This window comes from Typopeltis vanoorti, chromosome 13 (assembly GCF_054136105.1).
Source record: "Typopeltis vanoorti isolate ZY-2024b chromosome 13, IOZ_Tvanoo_1.0, whole genome shotgun sequence".
In the NCBI taxonomy this organism is placed as follows: Eukaryota; Metazoa; Arthropoda; class Arachnida; order Uropygi; family Thelyphonidae; genus Typopeltis; species Typopeltis vanoorti.
Window position 1 is genome coordinate 116,013,420 of NC_143561.1, and position 18,752 is coordinate 116,032,171.

Genomic DNA, 18,752 nt, shown 5'->3' on the forward strand with positions numbered 1-18,752 from the left:
ACTAGACTGCAGAAGCAAGAAAAACAAGTCATTTTATTGTATCGCTAAACACATTGCATATTTAGCAACAATTCGTGTAATTAAAGAAAACTAGAATCGCACTTAATGAAATACACATCCCCTTTCAAAGACACTGGTTCATGCATGTAAGCAAAACAGGTTGTTTCTAGCATCGAACAAATGTAAATACATTTGTTTCAACATCCTCTTTCAAATTTTCTGTTACAAAAAATACATATACAAAAAAAAAGCAAATGATTTATGAAAAACAAATATAGATGTATATGCATGTACACACACACACACACACACACACACACACACACACACACACACACGCACGCACACACACAGGTAACCCTCGTATGATGTAGTACTTATACAACGCAGTTTCAGTATAACGCGGTTTTGACAAAAACACAGTCTAGAAATTGTAGTAACCATTTATCTTTTCATATATTTTTCACCATGCTACTTAAAAATCAAATTTGATCTTCATTAAATTTGTGTCTGCCTGTATCACGCAGGTAGTTATAAGTAGTGAATTTATATCAGGGGAAACGCCCTTTATCACACATGTACGTCAATTGTATACCATATAAAATGTTTATTGTTGAAAATTGTCTTCATTTTCTGTCAGGAAAACACATTAAAAATCATAAGTGTATTATCTCAAGCTGAGCACTTTATTTTCTGGTGAGTTACATACATAATTAATATGTAATGCTTTTTTTATGTAAAAAAATTATTTTTATAGTAATGGTGACAAATTGCAAAAGGGAAAAAAATTAATATTGAAAAGAAAATCGTCTTGACGAAAATTTCTCTCGAAGAAAAATTAAAATCATGGATCGGTTGAAAAATGGAGAAAAACCAGTTGTTGTAAGGACTTTGAATTTAAATGAATCAACAATTCGAACATAAAATTCGAGCAAGTGTTTATTGCTAGGTCAACGGTAAGTGCAAAGCTCTTTGCTGGTGTATGCAATTTTCTAAGAGAAAAATGAAGAAATTTCTAATGATTTGGAAAGAAGATGCACTCAAAAGAAAATTCCTTTGGATGGAAATCTTATTAAACAAAAAACTCAACGTTCATAAACATTTATAATGCAGACCAGGTGTTCAGTGCTGATGAGTCCGGGTTATATTGGAAAAAAATGCCAAAACTCACCTATATTTCGAAAAATTAAAGATCAGCTCCTGGATTAAAAGTTTCCAAAGACAGAATTACTCTACTGTTTTGTAGTAATGCATCAGGTGATTACATGACAAAACTAATGTTTATTAACCAATCCCCAAATCCTTGTACTATGAAAGATTACAATATGCACTTATTTTTATTTTGCCTAAAACATTTATGCATTACGTGCAGTGAAGCTTAATTACAATTTGTAATTTTTATAATTTTATACTATGTATTTGTGTCATAGTTTATGTTTTCTTAACTTACATGAATTACCTGAATTAAATAAAAAAATAATTTTGTTGGATATGTGGTTGTTTATATAATTTTTTTTTTTAAAAAAACCAATTTCGGAACATAACCCTACTTTTTGTATGTGATCTGAGTCTCACATAACACGATTTATATAACGCGGCGTTTCTATGGAACCTAACATCTGCGTTATACGAGGGTTATCTGTATATATATTTGATTCCATTAAAACTAATGCAATAATCAAAGCACCCCAGAATTGGGGAGTTTCTGGAGAATATATGGACCTCCTCCTCCAGAAAATATACCACACTGCAACAGGAACAATTCAACTTCACACGAGTAGCAATAAAATATCAATTGAAAAAGGTGTCCGAAAAAGGTGTCTCTATCACCCAAAATCTTTACAGCAGTCCTTCAAGAAATATTTAATAATATAAACTGGACAAACCTTGGTGTAAAAATTAATAACAGAAACTTAACACACCTAAGATATGCAGATGATATAATTTTTGCAAATACTCCAGAAGACCTTAATATAATGATAGAAGAAAGATTTCAGTATTGTGACCACATCTTTATTAAGATAAAGATAAACAAACCCGAAAAGTTTTGTATGTCATTTGACTTACATCTTCAGGAGTTACAGGTAACTAAAAGTTTAAACAAGAAATGAAAAATTACTCAAAATAGTCCATTACATGTTGTTATGGCAGTCTAACCGTTCATCAAATTAAAAAATCCAAATGCAGTATCTATACATATGTTAATGCATGCTATGTTTGAACAATGCTGGATGTTGTTCAAAACAACATAAAATTCACTTTAGAACAGGAAGAACATAAAAAACTACTTTTCCTTGATATCCTAATAGAAACCAAAAAAAGAAAACAGATTATCTTTCTCCGTTTATAGGTTTAATAAAAACCTTGAGGGATAGGGCTTACAATATTTACAGCACAGAAGAAAAGCGGAATGAAGAATCTTGTTATTTAACACAGATCCTCAAAAAAAAAATGGTTTTGAACCTAAGATAATCAAGAAAATCTTCAACACATCTCCTACAAGCATCTCACAAAAGTCAGATTTCAAGAACGCAATTATGCTTCCATACATCAAGAATGTTACAGACAAATTGGCCAAATTACTATACAAGCATAACATTAAAGTAGCTTTTCTACCTCTAGAAAAAATATCAAGATTTCTACATCCCCCAAAACCTCCACATCACCCTTTAAAAAACCAGGTGTCTATAAAATTTATTGTTCCTGTGCCATCTGTTACGTAGGCTAGACGGGAAGATCAGGGGAAATTCGTATGAACGAACATCAGAAAGATGTACAAAAAAGGAGAGAACACAAATCAGGCCTAGAAACCCACACAACTTCCACCAGCCATAATGTACTTTGGCATAAAATGAACATGTCTTATATTGAAAAAAACTGCTTCACAAGAAAATTCAAGAAGATGCAAACATGCTTAGAATCCCAACGCAATGCAACAAAAACCAGGGCCTAATTCTACACCAAGTTTGGTCAGCGTTCATAAAAAAATATGCCTAAGTCAGACCTCAGACAGAGTGAACGTGACAACATCTGGCATTGTTCAAACATAGCATGCATTAATGTATGTGTAGTTACCATGTTCGGATTTTTTAATTTAATGAACAGTTAGACTGCCATAACACCTAATGGACTATTTTGAGTAATTTCTCATTTCTTGTGTTTTAAACTTTTAGTTACCTGTAACCCCCAAAGATGTAAGTCAAACGTCATACAAAACTTGTCGGGTTTGTTTATCTTTATTTATCTTAATAAATATGCAATATTTTGAACTGCTAAATCACAGAAACCTACGCCTACAATTAGAAGCTCACAGTGAGTGCCTTTGGTCTAAAGTTAGCAACTAGAGAAATTACACATTAAACATCTGAACTTTATCAACCATCTGATGTTTTTAATCCAATGCAGAGATAATGAAATTGTTCTAAAGTTCATTAAAATCAAGTGCACATTCCATTCAACCAAAGCTAACAGAATTTACCGAAGAACGGAACTAGCTATTTTGAGAGAAAGGATTGCAGCCACTAGATCAACTAGCACAGATAAGCCAAGATACACTTACTCCTCACAATGAGTTAGCCACATTGTTTCCATCCGACCTTTGGAATAACGTTGAAAATATTACACACAACACAACTGCAGCGATGTCTGACCAACCAGGACAGAGTGAACTTGAACATGACAACATGTAATGGACTATTTTAAGTAATTTCTCATTTCTTGTGTTCAAACTTTTAGTTACCTTTAACCCCTGAAGATGTAAGTCAAACAACATATGAAACTTATCGGGTTTATTTTTTTTTATCTTAATAAACATGTGGTCACAGTACCAAAATCTTTCTTTTGAACTGCAAAATCACAGAAACCCATGCCTAGAATAATGATGGAAGACCAATATCATGAAAACAGAAAAGTAACTTATTAAATATTAAAGTAACTTATTAATAAAATTTGTCAACAGGAAAATATACCCGAGGAATGGAGGAAAGTACTCGTCCCCATCTACAAAAGTAAATGGGATGCACAAAACTATAAGAATTACAGAGGAATAAAGTTGATGTACCACACAATGAAAATCCTAGAGAGGGTTCTTGATGGAAGAATGAGGAAGGTGGTGGAGATTGCAAAAGAGCAATTTGGCTTCATTCCTGGTCGATCGACAACAGATAATGGAAAAGTTTCAAGAGAAGCAACGGGAGCTACATCTGGTATTTATTGATCTGGAGAAAGCATATGATAGAGTGCCAAGGCAAGAAGTCTGGAGGTGTCTGAGGAATAAAAAGGTACCGGAGAAACATATCAGGTTAGTGCAGGAGATGTACAGAAATGTGAAGACAAGAGTTCAAACCTGCCTGGGAGAGACAGAAAGTTTTCCAGTGACAGTTGGCTTGCATCAAGGGTCAGCATGAAGTCCGTTCCTGTTTAATATTGTGATGGAGGTGGTGACGGAGGAAGTGAGAGAAGACGCACCTTGGACTATGTTGTATGCAGATGACATCGTGCTGTGTGCAGAATCAAGAGAAGAAGTGGTAGCCAAACTGGACAGTTGGAGGAAAGTACTGGAAAAGAGAGGTATGAGACTAAGCAGAAGTAAGACCGAGTATATGTGTTGCAAAGTGAATGGCAGCCAGGAGACAGATCTGGAGCTGGAAGGAAATGTCATCAGGAAGGTCAGTGACATTAGATACTTGAAACAGGATGGTGAGGCTGAGAAGGAAGTGGGATGCAGGATAGAGGAACTGGAGAGAGATGGCTGGAGTGCTATGTGATAAGAGGGTGCTGATCAAACTAAAAGGCAAAATCTACAGGACAGTAGTGAGACCAGCTATGACATATGCTTTGGAAACTGTGGCCCTGAGGAAAAATAACATCAGCAGGATGGAGGTAGTGGAGATGAGAATGCTTAGGTGGATGTGCAGTGTGACCAGAAAGGATCATATGAGAAATGATTATATAAGGGGAACAGTGAAAGTTACGAACTTGGGAGCAAAGATACAGGAGGCAAGGTTGAGATGGTTTGGTCATGTGATGAGGAGGGAGGAAGAGTATGTGGGAAGAAAGGTCATGTAGATGGATGTGCAGGGGAAGAGGAAGCGCAGATGGCCAAAGAAGAGATGGAGAGAGAGATGGTGGAGGAGGACTTGAGGATGAAGAACTTGGATGTGGCTACAGCCCAAGACAGGAAATTGTGGAGGAGACTCACCACAAACAGCGACCCTACTTAAGTGGGAAAAGCTGCAGAAGAAGAAGTCTTCCTTGCCTAACAGATGAATTTTCCTTTTCTTATTCATGAACATTGCACTTAATCTTTGACCTAATCCAAGCAGAATTTCCTCCCATTATCCGAGCTTTTCATTATGTTGTACAATTATGGGCTCTTCTCTTTTTCTCTCTGTGACAAACTTCTTTATGGACACATTTGAAAAGAGTGCCTTAAACTTTGCCCATCCTGCAGACCTATCTCTTTTTCTCCCTCCGACAAACTTCTTTATGGATATATTTGAAAAGAATGCCTTAAACTCTGCCCATCCTGCAGACCTACTATCTGGCTACACTGTGTGTATAGTGTTTGCTGTTTGGCCAACATGACCTGAAGACACATAATGCATTTTTTTTCTGATTTGAACAGCCAACAGTGTGCCCTGCAAAAAAAAGGTAAAGATTAGACATTAAATCAGAAGCCCTAGTTCTCTACATTTCTTAAAAAGCTATGTGGAAGTGTCCTCTGTTATCTAGCTTGGACTCATAAGTGATCTCTAATATTTGTAAACAGTGGTGGGAAGGATAGAAAAACTGCATGGCTGCAGGTGTCAGATTGGCCTCTTGTATGTGTCTTATATTTTACACCATTTTATGTTGCTATCTACAGACATCTAATCCTGACATAAGCCTATTTCTGTCTATCCTGGTATTGATATCTCCTTATGCTAACAAATTCTACTTTTGCATCCTGGATTTCCAAAAAGTTGCTTTAATAGTTCATATCACAAAAACCAAGCATTATTGAATGAGCTTAATGACTTATCATTTGGCTACCCTGTTTAATATAATAAGATGTTCTGGGAACTTTCACACAATGTATGTTATTTTCATCAATAAGAATAGTGAGTTCTTTTCAGTAAGGTGATGAAACAGGAAAGGAAAGATTTTCATGTTGAACCAGTTTCATTATTGACAAGATAAACATCTTGTCAATAATGATACTTCATTTAGTTTTTGCTTTATCTCAAAAAAAAATCTAAAGGTAGCTTGCTGTTAGGTTCTTATTTATGGGTACAGCATTCATGTTTTTTTCCCAGATTTATGTAATACATTATGCAGCAGTGTGATCTCCAAATTTTATATTCATCTTCCCTTTCAGTGGCTTGTCAATGACTGTTACTGGCCTTCTTAGAAATCTGATTGTTTATGATAGAGTAGTTAATCTTATCTGCAAAGTGCATGTGCTCTTCTGGCTAAGCCAGTTTTATATAGATGTGGCAGGGTTTTTCCTCCCAGAAACTCAGGTTTTTCATCTAGCAAAATAAACTGGCTGTAATATAAGAACATATGCAGTTAACTGACGTAATCTACTGGTTTCATAGCAAGTTGTCTTAGCCATAAATCCAAAACATCACCAGCCAATCTTATGGCCAGTTTTCCTGTTTTGCAGGAAGAAAACTCTGTGATCTTTGTATGAGACTAGCTAACACACCTTCAGTTGAAATGACTTGGTAAAACTTTTCTTCATGCCTGAGACAAGATTTCAATATGTTGGTCTTTCCAAGCAGAAAGCATTGTTACCACCAACTCAACCACTGCAACTCACACAAATAATACAATCATAATATGCATAATAGGTTTGCTTTACTGTCTTTGTTATAAATGGACATTATGATTTGGTTGTAAACTAACATATAAAATTATAAAAAAAAATTATAATTTTTAAATTTACGCAGTAGTAACAATGTTCTTCATTTATCTCATAGATTTATAGAAAATTATGATTTGATCACAAAATTAGCCTCAGCCTCACACAGTATGCAATTGATTCTTGACATAATCATTCTTTATAATATCACACTATCGATACTACTTTTTTGCCCTTTAGTGTGATATCTATTTCTCCCAACATTTAGTGATCAATGATTTACAAAGCTAGATTTAAGTCCAAATATGCAGTGACATCATGTTAAAATTTTCATTCATATTACCAAAATCTTGTTGACCTGTATAATTATAGATTTTTATCTTTTGATCTATAAAGAATGTACCTTTTTCATTTTAGGAAAAATTATCATTCCTGTTTCGAAACGGTCTTCTGGAGATGGAATGGAAAATGTGTTAGAGACAACAGATCATAAAAAACCTGGTTCACCAAGAAGAATTTGTAATTCTGAAGTTGTGTCTACTAATTCATTAATTTCTCCAAGTTCATCTGATTTAACCTCCCTGTCAAAAAGAAAGGAACCTAAATTTGTCCCATATGAGCCATACAAAGCTGCCATTACACCTATAGTACCTGATTTTAGCAAAAAGGAAAAATTCCACTTAAAATTAGGAAAAAAAAGCAAAAATGCAAACAAATGTAACATAAATTTTAGTTTAGCAGAAGCATGCATACCTTTTCCTTTGTTATCATCATCAAAATTTGAGATGTGTAAAAAAGACAGTATCCCTGTGATTAGAGTTCTTCGTGAAGTGACTTTGCCTAATACAGCAAAATATTTCATAACAGAATCTGGTATGGGGGAAAAAACAAAGCTTGAATGGGAAGAAGAAAAGGAAGTACTTCAAAAGGAACTGGAGAAATTGAGAAAGGAAAACAAAGAACTGGAAGATCAGTTTAAAATTCAAGTCAAGGTAGATTTTTTTTTATATAAATGTTCTGTAAATTAATTTTTTATGAGAAGAGAAACCAGTAGAACTGAACTAATATTAGGTAAACATGTCTATACCTCACCCAAATAAACAATGTGATAATATATAAAAGTGAAAAATATTGAAATGATACATACTGTTTAAAAATGTTTTTTATTGGCTACACTTACAAAATCAAATTATATTCTTACTGAAATTTTTTGTATGTGTGTATATATATATACTTCAAAGGGATGAACTGATATGCCAACATAATTAAGACTTCATGGCTAGGTTTGTTCCACACAGTTCTCTTAAATGCATTTGTCTATTTTAAGTAGTGTATACAGTGGGTTGCATGGAATGCCCTCCAGCATGAAATATTACATGACATCCTTAGAGATGTCATGTAATATTTCATGTCATTTTTGAATCAAACATCTGCTTTACTAATTTTGTATCTCCCATTCTTTTTACATGACATTGGTTAGATTAGCTATCCTTATACATTTGAATATTAATAATGTCAAGTTCTTTTCTAATCTTCATTTTTAGTATGGTTTTGTCATTGTCTTCTGTTTAGTCTTCTTATTTTCCTAATTCGCATATGTATAGTCTCCAGTAGTTTAATTCTTCTTCTTCTTCTACAGCTTTTCCCACTTAAGTAGGGTCGCTGTTTGTGGTGAGTCTCCTCCACAAAACCATCTCAACCTTGCCTCCTGTATCTTTGCTCCCAAGTTCTTAACTTTCACCATTCCCCTTATATAGTCATTTCTAGATGATCCTTTCTGGTCACACCGCACATCCACCTAAGCCTTCTCATCTCCGCTACCTCCATCCTGCTGATGTTATTTTTCCTCAGCGCCACAGTTTCCAAAGCATATGTCATAGCTGATCTCACTACTGTCTTGTAGATTTTGCCTTTTAGTTTGATCGGCACCCACTTATCACATAGCACTCCAGCCATCTCTCTTCAGTTCCTCCATCCTGCTTGTATCCTGCATTCCACTTCCTTCTCAGCCTCACCATCCTCTTTCATTGTTGAACCTAAGTGTCTAAAGTCACTGACCTTCCTGATGACATTTCCTTCCAGCTCCAGATCTGTCTCCTGGCTGCCATCCACTTTGCAACACATATACTCGATCTTACTTCTGCTCAGTCTCATACCTCTCTCTTCCAGTACTTTCCTCTAACTGTCCAGTTTGGCTGCCACTTCTTCTCTTGATTCTGCATACAACATAGTCCAAGGCATGTCTTCTCTCACTTCATCCGTCACCACTTCCATCACAATATTAAACAGGAATGGACTTAATGCTGACCCTTGATGCAAGCCAACTGTCACTGGAAAACTTTCTGTCTCTCCCAGGCAGGTTTGAACTCTTGTCTTCACATTTCTGTACATCTCCTGCACTAACCTGATATGTTTCTCCGGTACCTTTTTATTCCTCAGACACCTCCAGACTTCTTGCCTTGGCACTCTATCATATGCTTTCTCCAGATCAATAAATACCAGATGTAGCTCCCGTTGCTTCTCTTGAAACTTTTCCATTATCTGTTGTCGATCGACCAGGAATGAAGCCAAATTGCTCTTTTGCAATCTCCACCACCTTCCTCATTCTTCCATCAAGAACCCTCTCTAGGATTTTCATTGTGTGGTACATCAACTTTATTCCTCTGTAATTCTTATAGTTTTGTGCATCCCATTTACTTTTGTAGATGGGGACGAGTACTTTCCTCCATTCCTCGGGTATATTTTCCTGTTGACAAATTTTATTAATAAGTTACTTTATTTCTAACCTTTTTTAATATTAATACATATAAAAGGATGGTCTACTTTACAAATAGTATGATAGTAGAGTATACTCTAAATATAGCAAATCCCTAGGGCAGTTTGTTAAAGCAGATGTTCACTATAGTCAATTTAAAGGGACAGCGAGAGCTGATCTTCCACTCCATTCCCATCAAACAAAGGAAATTGAAAGAAACAGAATAAAGGAAGTGGTGTGAAATCATACATTGATGACAGAGCACAATGGATTGGTGGGAACCATAAAGCACAAAGTTAACATTAAAAGTGCAAATGCAGACAATAATAGGAGATGTAAGAAAGAGAATGAAATTATAAAAATAAATTCAAAATTAACATTTATTTGAAATGTCACATGAAATATTCATAATAAAACCAATAACATTAAAATAAAAAATAACAAAACTTCAGCAGTCAGTTGTAATTGGAGGCGGTGTCCAGTTATAAAGAGTGAAGGAATGCAAGTGATGAACTGTAAATTAAAGAAATATGGCACAGTACACTGTATTTCTTTGAAGTTTAATAAAAGCTATGAAGTTAGTTTTTTGAAAGAATCCATAAGATAAAATTAATTTTGATTTTAATGATAGTCTGCAAATATGTTGGTTATTATGAAAATTATTGATGAGCAAGCCAGATTTCGAAAAGATCAAAGTACAGTGCAACAAATACTTGCACTAAGAGACTAATAGCAGAGAAAGCTCGAAGAAAGAACAAAAAAATATACTGTTGTTTTGTGGACTTCCAAAAAGCATTTGATAATATTGACCAAAGTATAACATGGGCTGTCTTGGAATCCAATAGTGTGGACAATAAATTGATCCGCCTGTTAAAAGATATAAACAGCCAAGCACAAGCAACAGTCAGGATAGCAGGTGTGACTGGAGATTGGTTTGCTACTAGTCAAGGCACCAGACAAGGGGACCCAATATCGCCAACCATCTTCATCACACATCTGGGAAGGACACTAAATAAGATCAAAGAAGAAGGTGGAGGCATTTCAATAAATGGAATGAGAATAAACTACCTCTGCTTTGCAGATGGCATTGTCCTGATTGAAGAAGATGCAGCAAGGCTGGAAAGGACACTGCAAACACTATACACATAAGGAAAAAGATATGGACTAAATGTCAATTTTGAAAAAACTAAAACAATGATATTTGGACAGCAGGACTTGCTGAACAAAGTTACCATTGAAGGATTTCAACTGCAAAATGTGGAACACTTCACATGTGTTGGATGCCACATGATGCATGACTTTGACCGATAAAAAGAGGTAAAAATTAGAATAGCCAGAGCAACAGCTATCTTAAAAGCCATGGACAAAATATGGAGGAACTGAGCTATAAAGATACACACTAAACTGCGCATTGTGGAAACCTACATCTTCAGCAGCATGCTCTATAGACGTGAGGCCGGGGTACTCCTGAGAGAATCTGAAAGGAGGATGTTGGCATTCGAGAGGAAGTGCTATAGAAAGATCTTGAGAATAAGCTGGATCCAGAAAGTGAACAATGAGGAAATCTAGAAATACAATTTTATTAATACAGACCAGTTTACAATAAAAACATTTATTCAAACCTACCAGTTTCGCCAGCAAACTGTCTGGCTTTTTCAAGGCATTATGGAGATATGAAAGTTAGTAAATGCAAATTAAAAGGAACATAAAAAACGTTGTAAACCAAACTAGTAGCTATGGTTATACGTTTCGCGTGACAGAGATGACTTATTGTTCTTATTCATTATCACGCATGCGTGTTTGTTGTAGACTTGTAATGTGATTACTGGCTAGCTGTAGTTCAGATTGATTGAGAGAGAGGATCGAGTTTTTCCACGAACTGTTTAGAATCACACCCTGATTTGTGTTGAAGTTTCCACCGGTTATTAGTACTATTGTGGCGTCCTGAAATACACGATGCTGGTAGTCGTCATCGAGATATGGCATGGAGCTGTTTTGCCAATCTATCGTGTGGTTAGACGTGCAGAAATGATGTGCTAAGCCGGAAGAGATGCTTCTGTTGTGGTTTACATCACCAACATGTTCTTTTTGTCTAATTTCTAAACTTCGTGAAGTTTGTCCGATGTAGGCAAGACCACAGGAGCAGGGAATGTAATATACCCTTGGATATTTGTAGAACGGAACTTTATCTTTTGGAGATCCTAAAACTTGTCTGATGTTGGTGGTTGGTTTGAAGACCACTCTGATGTTGTGGGCTCTTAGTATTCTTGCTATTTGATAAGAAATTGACTTGATGAAAGGTATCACTACAGTAGAAATGTGCTAACAGTGGGATTCTTCTTGTCTGGGGTTGTCATTGTATAGATATTTTTTGATGATGTTTTGAGGATATCCATTTTGTGATAATGTGTTGGCTATTATCTATACAATGACAACCCGAGACAAGAAGAATCCCACTGTCAGCACATTTCTACTGTAGTGATATCTTTCATCAAGTCAATTTCTTATCAAATAGCAAGAATACTAAGAGCCCACAACATCAGAGTGGTCTTCAAACCAACCACCAACATCAGACAAGTTTTAGGATCTCCAAAAGATAATGTTCCGTTCTACAAATATCCAGGAGTATATTACATTCCCTGCTCCTGTGGTCTTCCTACATCGGACAAACTTCACAAAGTTTAGAAATTAGACAAAAAGAACATGTTAACACAACACAACACAAGCATCTCTTCCGGCTTAACACATCATTTCTGCACGTCTAACCACACGATAGATTGGCAAAACAGCTCCATGCCATATCTCGATGACGACTACCAGCATCGTGTATTTCAGGACGCCACAATAGTACTAATAACCGGTGGAAACCTCAACACAAATCAGGGTGTAATTCTAAACAGTTCGTGGAAAAACTTGATCCTCTCTCTCAATCAATCTGAACTACAGCTAGCCAGTAATCACATTACAAATCTACAACAAACACGCATGCATGATAATGAATAAGAACAATAAGTCATCTCTGTCACGCGAAACGTGTAACCATAGCTACTAGTTTGGTTTACAACGTTTTTTATGTTCCTTTTAATTTGCATTTACTAACTTTCATATCTCCGTAATGCCTTGAAAAAGCCAGACAGTTTGCTGGCGAAACTAGTAGGTTTGAATAAATGTTTTTATTGTAAACTGGTCTGTATTAATAAAATTGTATTTCTATTATAAAACGACCAAATATGTATAATTTAAATAGTTTAATGAGGAAATCTATAAACGAATACAGCCAAAAGAAAACCTGATACAGAAAATAATCAAAAGGAAATTACGTCTATTTGGCCATATATGTAGAATGAACGATGAGAGAAAATTAAAAACCTTGCTGTTTGGAATGATTGAAGGAAAGAACAAAAGAGGAAGACCAAACAAAGAATGGTGCAATGACATCGTCAAATGGTGTGGAAACTCTATACACAAACTGAGTCATCTTGCACAACATAGAATGCAGTGGAAGAATCTTATCAAGATGGCATCAGACACCTATGGGTGCTGAACCCATGGTTGTTGTTGTTGATTGATCGTTGATTATGAAAATTTCAGAGGAATTGAAATTGGATGTGATCACCATTTATTTCTGAGAAGGATAAAATTGAATTTCTTATTCAAAGAAGAAATTTCTGTAAGAAAGTTTTCAAATGAATCAAAGTTAAACAGCAGACTCAAATACACAAACATTATTCAAGAAATAATGATAGAATTTGAAAACAAGAACCTAACCGTGGCAATTCAGTATCAACCCCTGAAAAGAAGATTGATTCATCCGTAGTGGCATGTGGTGAGGTTGTCTTATTATTATGTGACACCTCCAAGGAGTCCAAAGACTCATCGAGAGAGGGCACCTACTCTTATACATCTCCATCATTCAATCCACTAACTCATCATCTACACCAATGCCATGTACTGCCCATCACCACCACTAGTATTTTCACAGACAATCACAAACTTCCATGCCTATGGTGGATTCAAACCAGCAGCCTTTTGGCTGGAGAGTGGATATGCTAACCACTCGACCAACCAGGCCAGTCTTCAAGGATAGAAAAATCAGAACTCCATAGTGAACTGAGGAAATTACAGGCAGTGAGGAAAAGAAGACAGCTTATCAAAAATGTCTGGTAAGTAAGTCAGCACATGCCCTGAGAGCATGCAGAGATAAATGCAACAGTACAAAAGTCATGGGAAGACTTGGGTAAGAACATAGAAAATAAATATCAGATAGATGGCAAAATGTTCTGGAGGCTATTGAAAAAGCTAAAAAATGGAGGAAAGAATAATACTGTAAAAGGAATCAGATGATAACGGTAGGATGAAAATTGCAGATAAAGATATTCTAAGATGTCTGGAGTAATTACTTTAAAAGATTGCTAAATGAAACAAGCAGTTACAGCACAGTAGTAGAAAACACTCGAGAGGAATGCATATCAATACTTGAAGTAGTTTAGGTATTGATATTCAGACCAGAAATGCTCAAATATGGAGGTATAAAAGTTTTACACTGGCTACACTAAATAATTAGAAGGCCTAGTCAGAAGGTAGAATTCTGGATGATTGGAGTACATTTCTCCTGGTATCTCATTATCCATAAAAATATCAAATAAAACCCAATGTGAGGATTAAAGAATAATTTCCCTACTAAGTGTTCCTGGTAAGATTTATGCAAGTATACTTGAGAAATGGTGAAGAAAAATTGTGGAAGAGAAGCTTGGGGAAGAACAAGCTGGATTCAGGCCAAATAGAGGTCATCAGGATCACATTTTTGCTTTGGAACAAATAGTTAAGAAATCATGGAAATATAACAAAAACCTGTATTTAAGTTTTGTAGATCATGATATAAGGCATATGACAAGGTGCTAAGAGAGAAGCTGTTCAAAATGCTACAGTTATATGGTGTATGTGGGACATTAAATCAAGCAATACTTAGTCTGTAATCCACTTCTAAGTGAGCATTTAGAATACATGGTACAAGAAGATGGTTTGATGTGAAATCAGGTGTGTGAGGGAAGGGTGTACATTATCTCCACTGTTATTCATCATCTATATGGGTCACATTGTGAAGCAAAGTGATATTAAACCTGATATCAAAATTGAAGATGCTAATCTCAGCTCTATGCAGATGATGTTATTACTGTATCTACTCAAATATAACTCGCCCTCGCATATAACTTGCACCTCTGATTTTACTTTACAAAAAAAAAAAATTAATTTGGGGTGATAGTGACTCGCTCCCTGCAGTAAACAACACACCCTTCCCAACAGCCGCTATACTGCAGACACAAGAAAAACAAGTAGTTTTATTGTATCACCGAATAAGGTACAGAGACATTTGCAGTCTGTGTAATATATTTCTCAACAAATAGTGCAATTACAGTCAACTGATAACTAAAAACTAACATTGTAAATTTCATGAAAATTCCATGAAATTTTCAATGTCATCAAGACATCACAAAGGCTAACTTCAAATAAAATTCTACCATGAGCTGAAACATGCCATATAATGTGTGTGAGTCCACCTGGCAGCTCGACGTGGGAGTGGCATGCAAACAGGCAGCAACAAAATTCGGCCAAAGGGTTGAAACTTTGTGCGAGTTGAGCACACCTGTGCAATGCGCAAGCGGTACACAAACAGTAATTAGAAGTTCCATCGGAATGATAAATGGGCCAAACACCACTCCATCATGAATGTGTTAAAACTAAAAAAATATATAGTGAATGTTATTATGGCACTTTCAGATATTATGGAATTCAGTTGAAGAGAATTAGCATTTCAAATCAACAACTGCCGGCTTGCCTTCGTCGTTGGGCATGCGATCTTTTGTTAATACTGCAACAATCATATGCATGTCTTCATGGTTGCTTTATTTCTACTGGCCTATCATTGCTGTCTGTTTCATGCTCTACTTTCACTTCTCATTAGTCATTTGGGAAGGATTCTTCATTATGTATCTCAAGTCTTGTAAATTACTGATAATTTTTGCTTGAAATATAGAGAAACATTTAAGTTACAGTGCTGCTTTTCAACTCAAATTTATTGATTTTGCAGAAAAGCATGGCAGTTGAGCAACAGCAGGCCGTGAGTTTACAGCGACTGAGTTTAATGTGCAATATTGGTGTAAACAGAAACTTGCATTAGAAAGCATTCTGAGAACGTCAAAGTGGAGTTTCCTGAATTTGCAGGAAGAGTTACTTGAATATGTATTAGGTTTACGTAAAGATGGTTGCTATATTTTGCATGAAATGTTATATTTCAAAGCCCGTGAGTTAGCTTCAAAACTAGGCATCAGTTGCATAGACCTGAAAGTGAGCCAAGGTTGGATCACAAGATTCATGAAGAGGAAAAGTCTTTCGCTTCATCAAAGGACATCCCTTTGCCAGAGACTGCCAAAAGATTTCGAGGATGAACTGATGGATTTCATTGCTGTGAGATTCAACTTAGGAAGAGCAATAACTATATGTTATCACAAATAGCCAATGCTGATCAAATACCCCTCGATTTCAACATGCTGCCAAACAATAACAGAAAAAGGTGAAAAAAGTGTGATAATATGCACAACTGGAAGTGAAAAATAGCAGTGCACAATCATGCTCACTATTACTGCAGATGGAAGAAAGTTGTCTCCTTACATAATATTCAAAAGGAAAACAATGTCGAAGGGGAAATTTTCTCCTGGAATTCATGTAAGAATCCAAGAAAAAAGATTGGATGGATACTGCATTGGTTCGAGATTGGATTAGAACAGTTCGGAACAAACAGCCAGGGGCCTTATTTTGATGTCCCACTCTCCTCACGTGGGATAGTTTCCATGGACACCTGAAATAATAAATCAACTTTTGGATATGAGGCCATTATTCCTGGTGGTCTTACACCTTGTCTACAGCCTTTGGATGTATTGGTCAACAAACTATTCGAGGACTACATACGAAAATTCTACACGAAGCGGATGGCAGCTGGCAGCTATGACCTGACTCCAGCAGGGAAGATTAAGAGAAAACCATCATCAAAACTGTTGTGCAACTGGATTTTGAGAGCTTGGGAAATGATTTCATCAGAAATAACTGCCAAGAGTGTTTTAAAAACCAGCATCTGTAATGCCCTGGATGAAAAAGAAGACGCTATTTGAGGATGACTTTGACAGTGCACACAAGGAAACTGCTTTCGAGGCTAGAAGTAGTGATAGCAAGTAGGAGATTCTTGGTAAGTCATACCTATTTTCAGTTTCTTCCTGAAAACTTTAGTTTCCGAAAATCCCCACATATATCTCGCACCACGATTTTATAGCTTTAATTTTTTGGAGAAAAAAGTGCGACTTGTGTTCAAGTAAATACGGTATTACACACTCCATGGAGTCTGCAGATTCATTGTGGGAGGTTGATTCAACAATATCTGACACTAGTTATGGTTATAGACCATATTGGTCTGTTCTGGTTTCATTATTCATCTAATATGCTCTTTTGAGATCTACCCAGCCTTCTCTTTCCAATTGGTTTATATTTTATTATTTGGATATCAGGTGTTGGCCATTCGGTTTATATATGTTCTGTCCAATTTTGTTTATAATTGTTTAGTGTTTCTTCTATTGATTTTTATTTTTAGTTCTTTTAAAATATCTATGTTCCTTTTTTAGTCTAATAATGTGTATTTTGCAGTTCTTCTCATGAATCTCATTTCACTTGTTTTTGTTCTTTATCTTGGTTGTTTATTGCCCAAATTTCACTGCCATATAATAACATGGGCAGGCACTGCTAAAAAAAATGAATATTTTCAAGCATGTTTCTTTTTGTACAATATTTGGATTGAGTGTTCTATTTGTCAGGCCTGTAATCTGTAATAATTTTGTCTTTTTCTCCTTCATATGATATTTCACATCCAAGATAACTAGAAGTATTTATCTGTTCTATTATTTTATTACTAATAACTATTTTACTTCTAACTGGAGTTTATCCACAAAATGTCATTGTTTTAGTTTTTTCTATGGATATTTTCATTCCAAACTGTTCTACTATAATATTTAAATTATATATTGCTCTTTGTAAATTGTCTTCCTTGTCTGATATTATTACCTGATCATCTGCAAATAATAGCATATTCATTTTGTTATTCTGGGAAATTTCTATACCTGGATTGTTTAAGGTGTTCCACTGTATTAATGTTTCATTAATATAATTACAGTCATCCCTCGATTTACATCCTCTCGAAGATATGTCTGTGATCCTGTAAGGGAATAAATAACATTTTCGGCTATACTTTCGAAAAACATGCAAACGAGCGTAAGGTAAAGCATGCACAGTGGCAACCTCCCTCGGCAGTCGGCACATGTCTTCAACAGTTCCCCTGTTGATTTTGTGTTTGAGAAATAGGTTATTTGTATATTTATCATTAAATATTTCGCAATGTTTTGTGCAACATGGTCCCTACACACACAATCAAAAAACCTAGTGAAGAATTACAGAAAAAGAGGCAAACATTTGATCTTGAAACGAAGTTGCAAGTTATAAAGTAACATGAAGCTGGTAAATTCGTCAATGTGATCACACGACTTCGGATGGTCTCACTCATTCTACAATGACAACCATTTCGAAAAATTAGGATAAAATCGTAGAGGCTGTGAAATGATCTGCTTCCATTAAATCAATGATAGTGACGAAGCAATGACAAGGTCCTATCGGTGATATGGAAAAGCTACTTACATCATGGATAGATGATCTGAACCGAAATTGCATACCCCTTATCACTGTGACCATAACCGCTAAGGTACTAAGTCTCTTCAACATGTTGAAGGAGAAAGCAGAACCTGATTATGACTACGAATTCAACTCTTCTTCCGGATGGTTCATGCGATTCAAGAAGCATTTTGTGCTGCATAATGTGAAAATGTGTGAGAATCTGCAAGTGCTGAGAAGGCTGCCAAGGAGTTTGGTGGAAATTGGATAAAATAATTATGGAGGAAAATTATTTGCCACAGCAAATATTTAATATGGACGAGATGTCCTTTATTCGGAAAAAAAAATACCCGAGTGAACATTCATCCACAAAAAGCTAAAATCTATAACTAGTTTCAAAGCTCTTAATGCCCATATTACGATTCTTTTATGGGTAATGTAGCT

At 35.6% G+C, this 18,752-nt stretch overlaps 1 protein-coding gene across 2 annotated transcripts in view; it reads left to right on the top strand.

Moving 5' to 3' along the window:
- LOC150100488 (golgin-45) overlaps window positions 1-18,752 on the top strand; it is a 118,733-nt gene that overhangs the window by 35,717 nt on the left and 64,264 nt on the right. For both annotated transcript variants that reach the window (XM_090402781.1, XM_090402780.1), the window contains exon 3: window positions 7,265-7,839. In XM_090402781.1, the coding sequence (XP_090258907.1) occupies window positions 7,265-7,839 (575 nt within the window). The remainder of the gene's footprint in view (window positions 1-7,264; window positions 7,840-18,752) is intronic.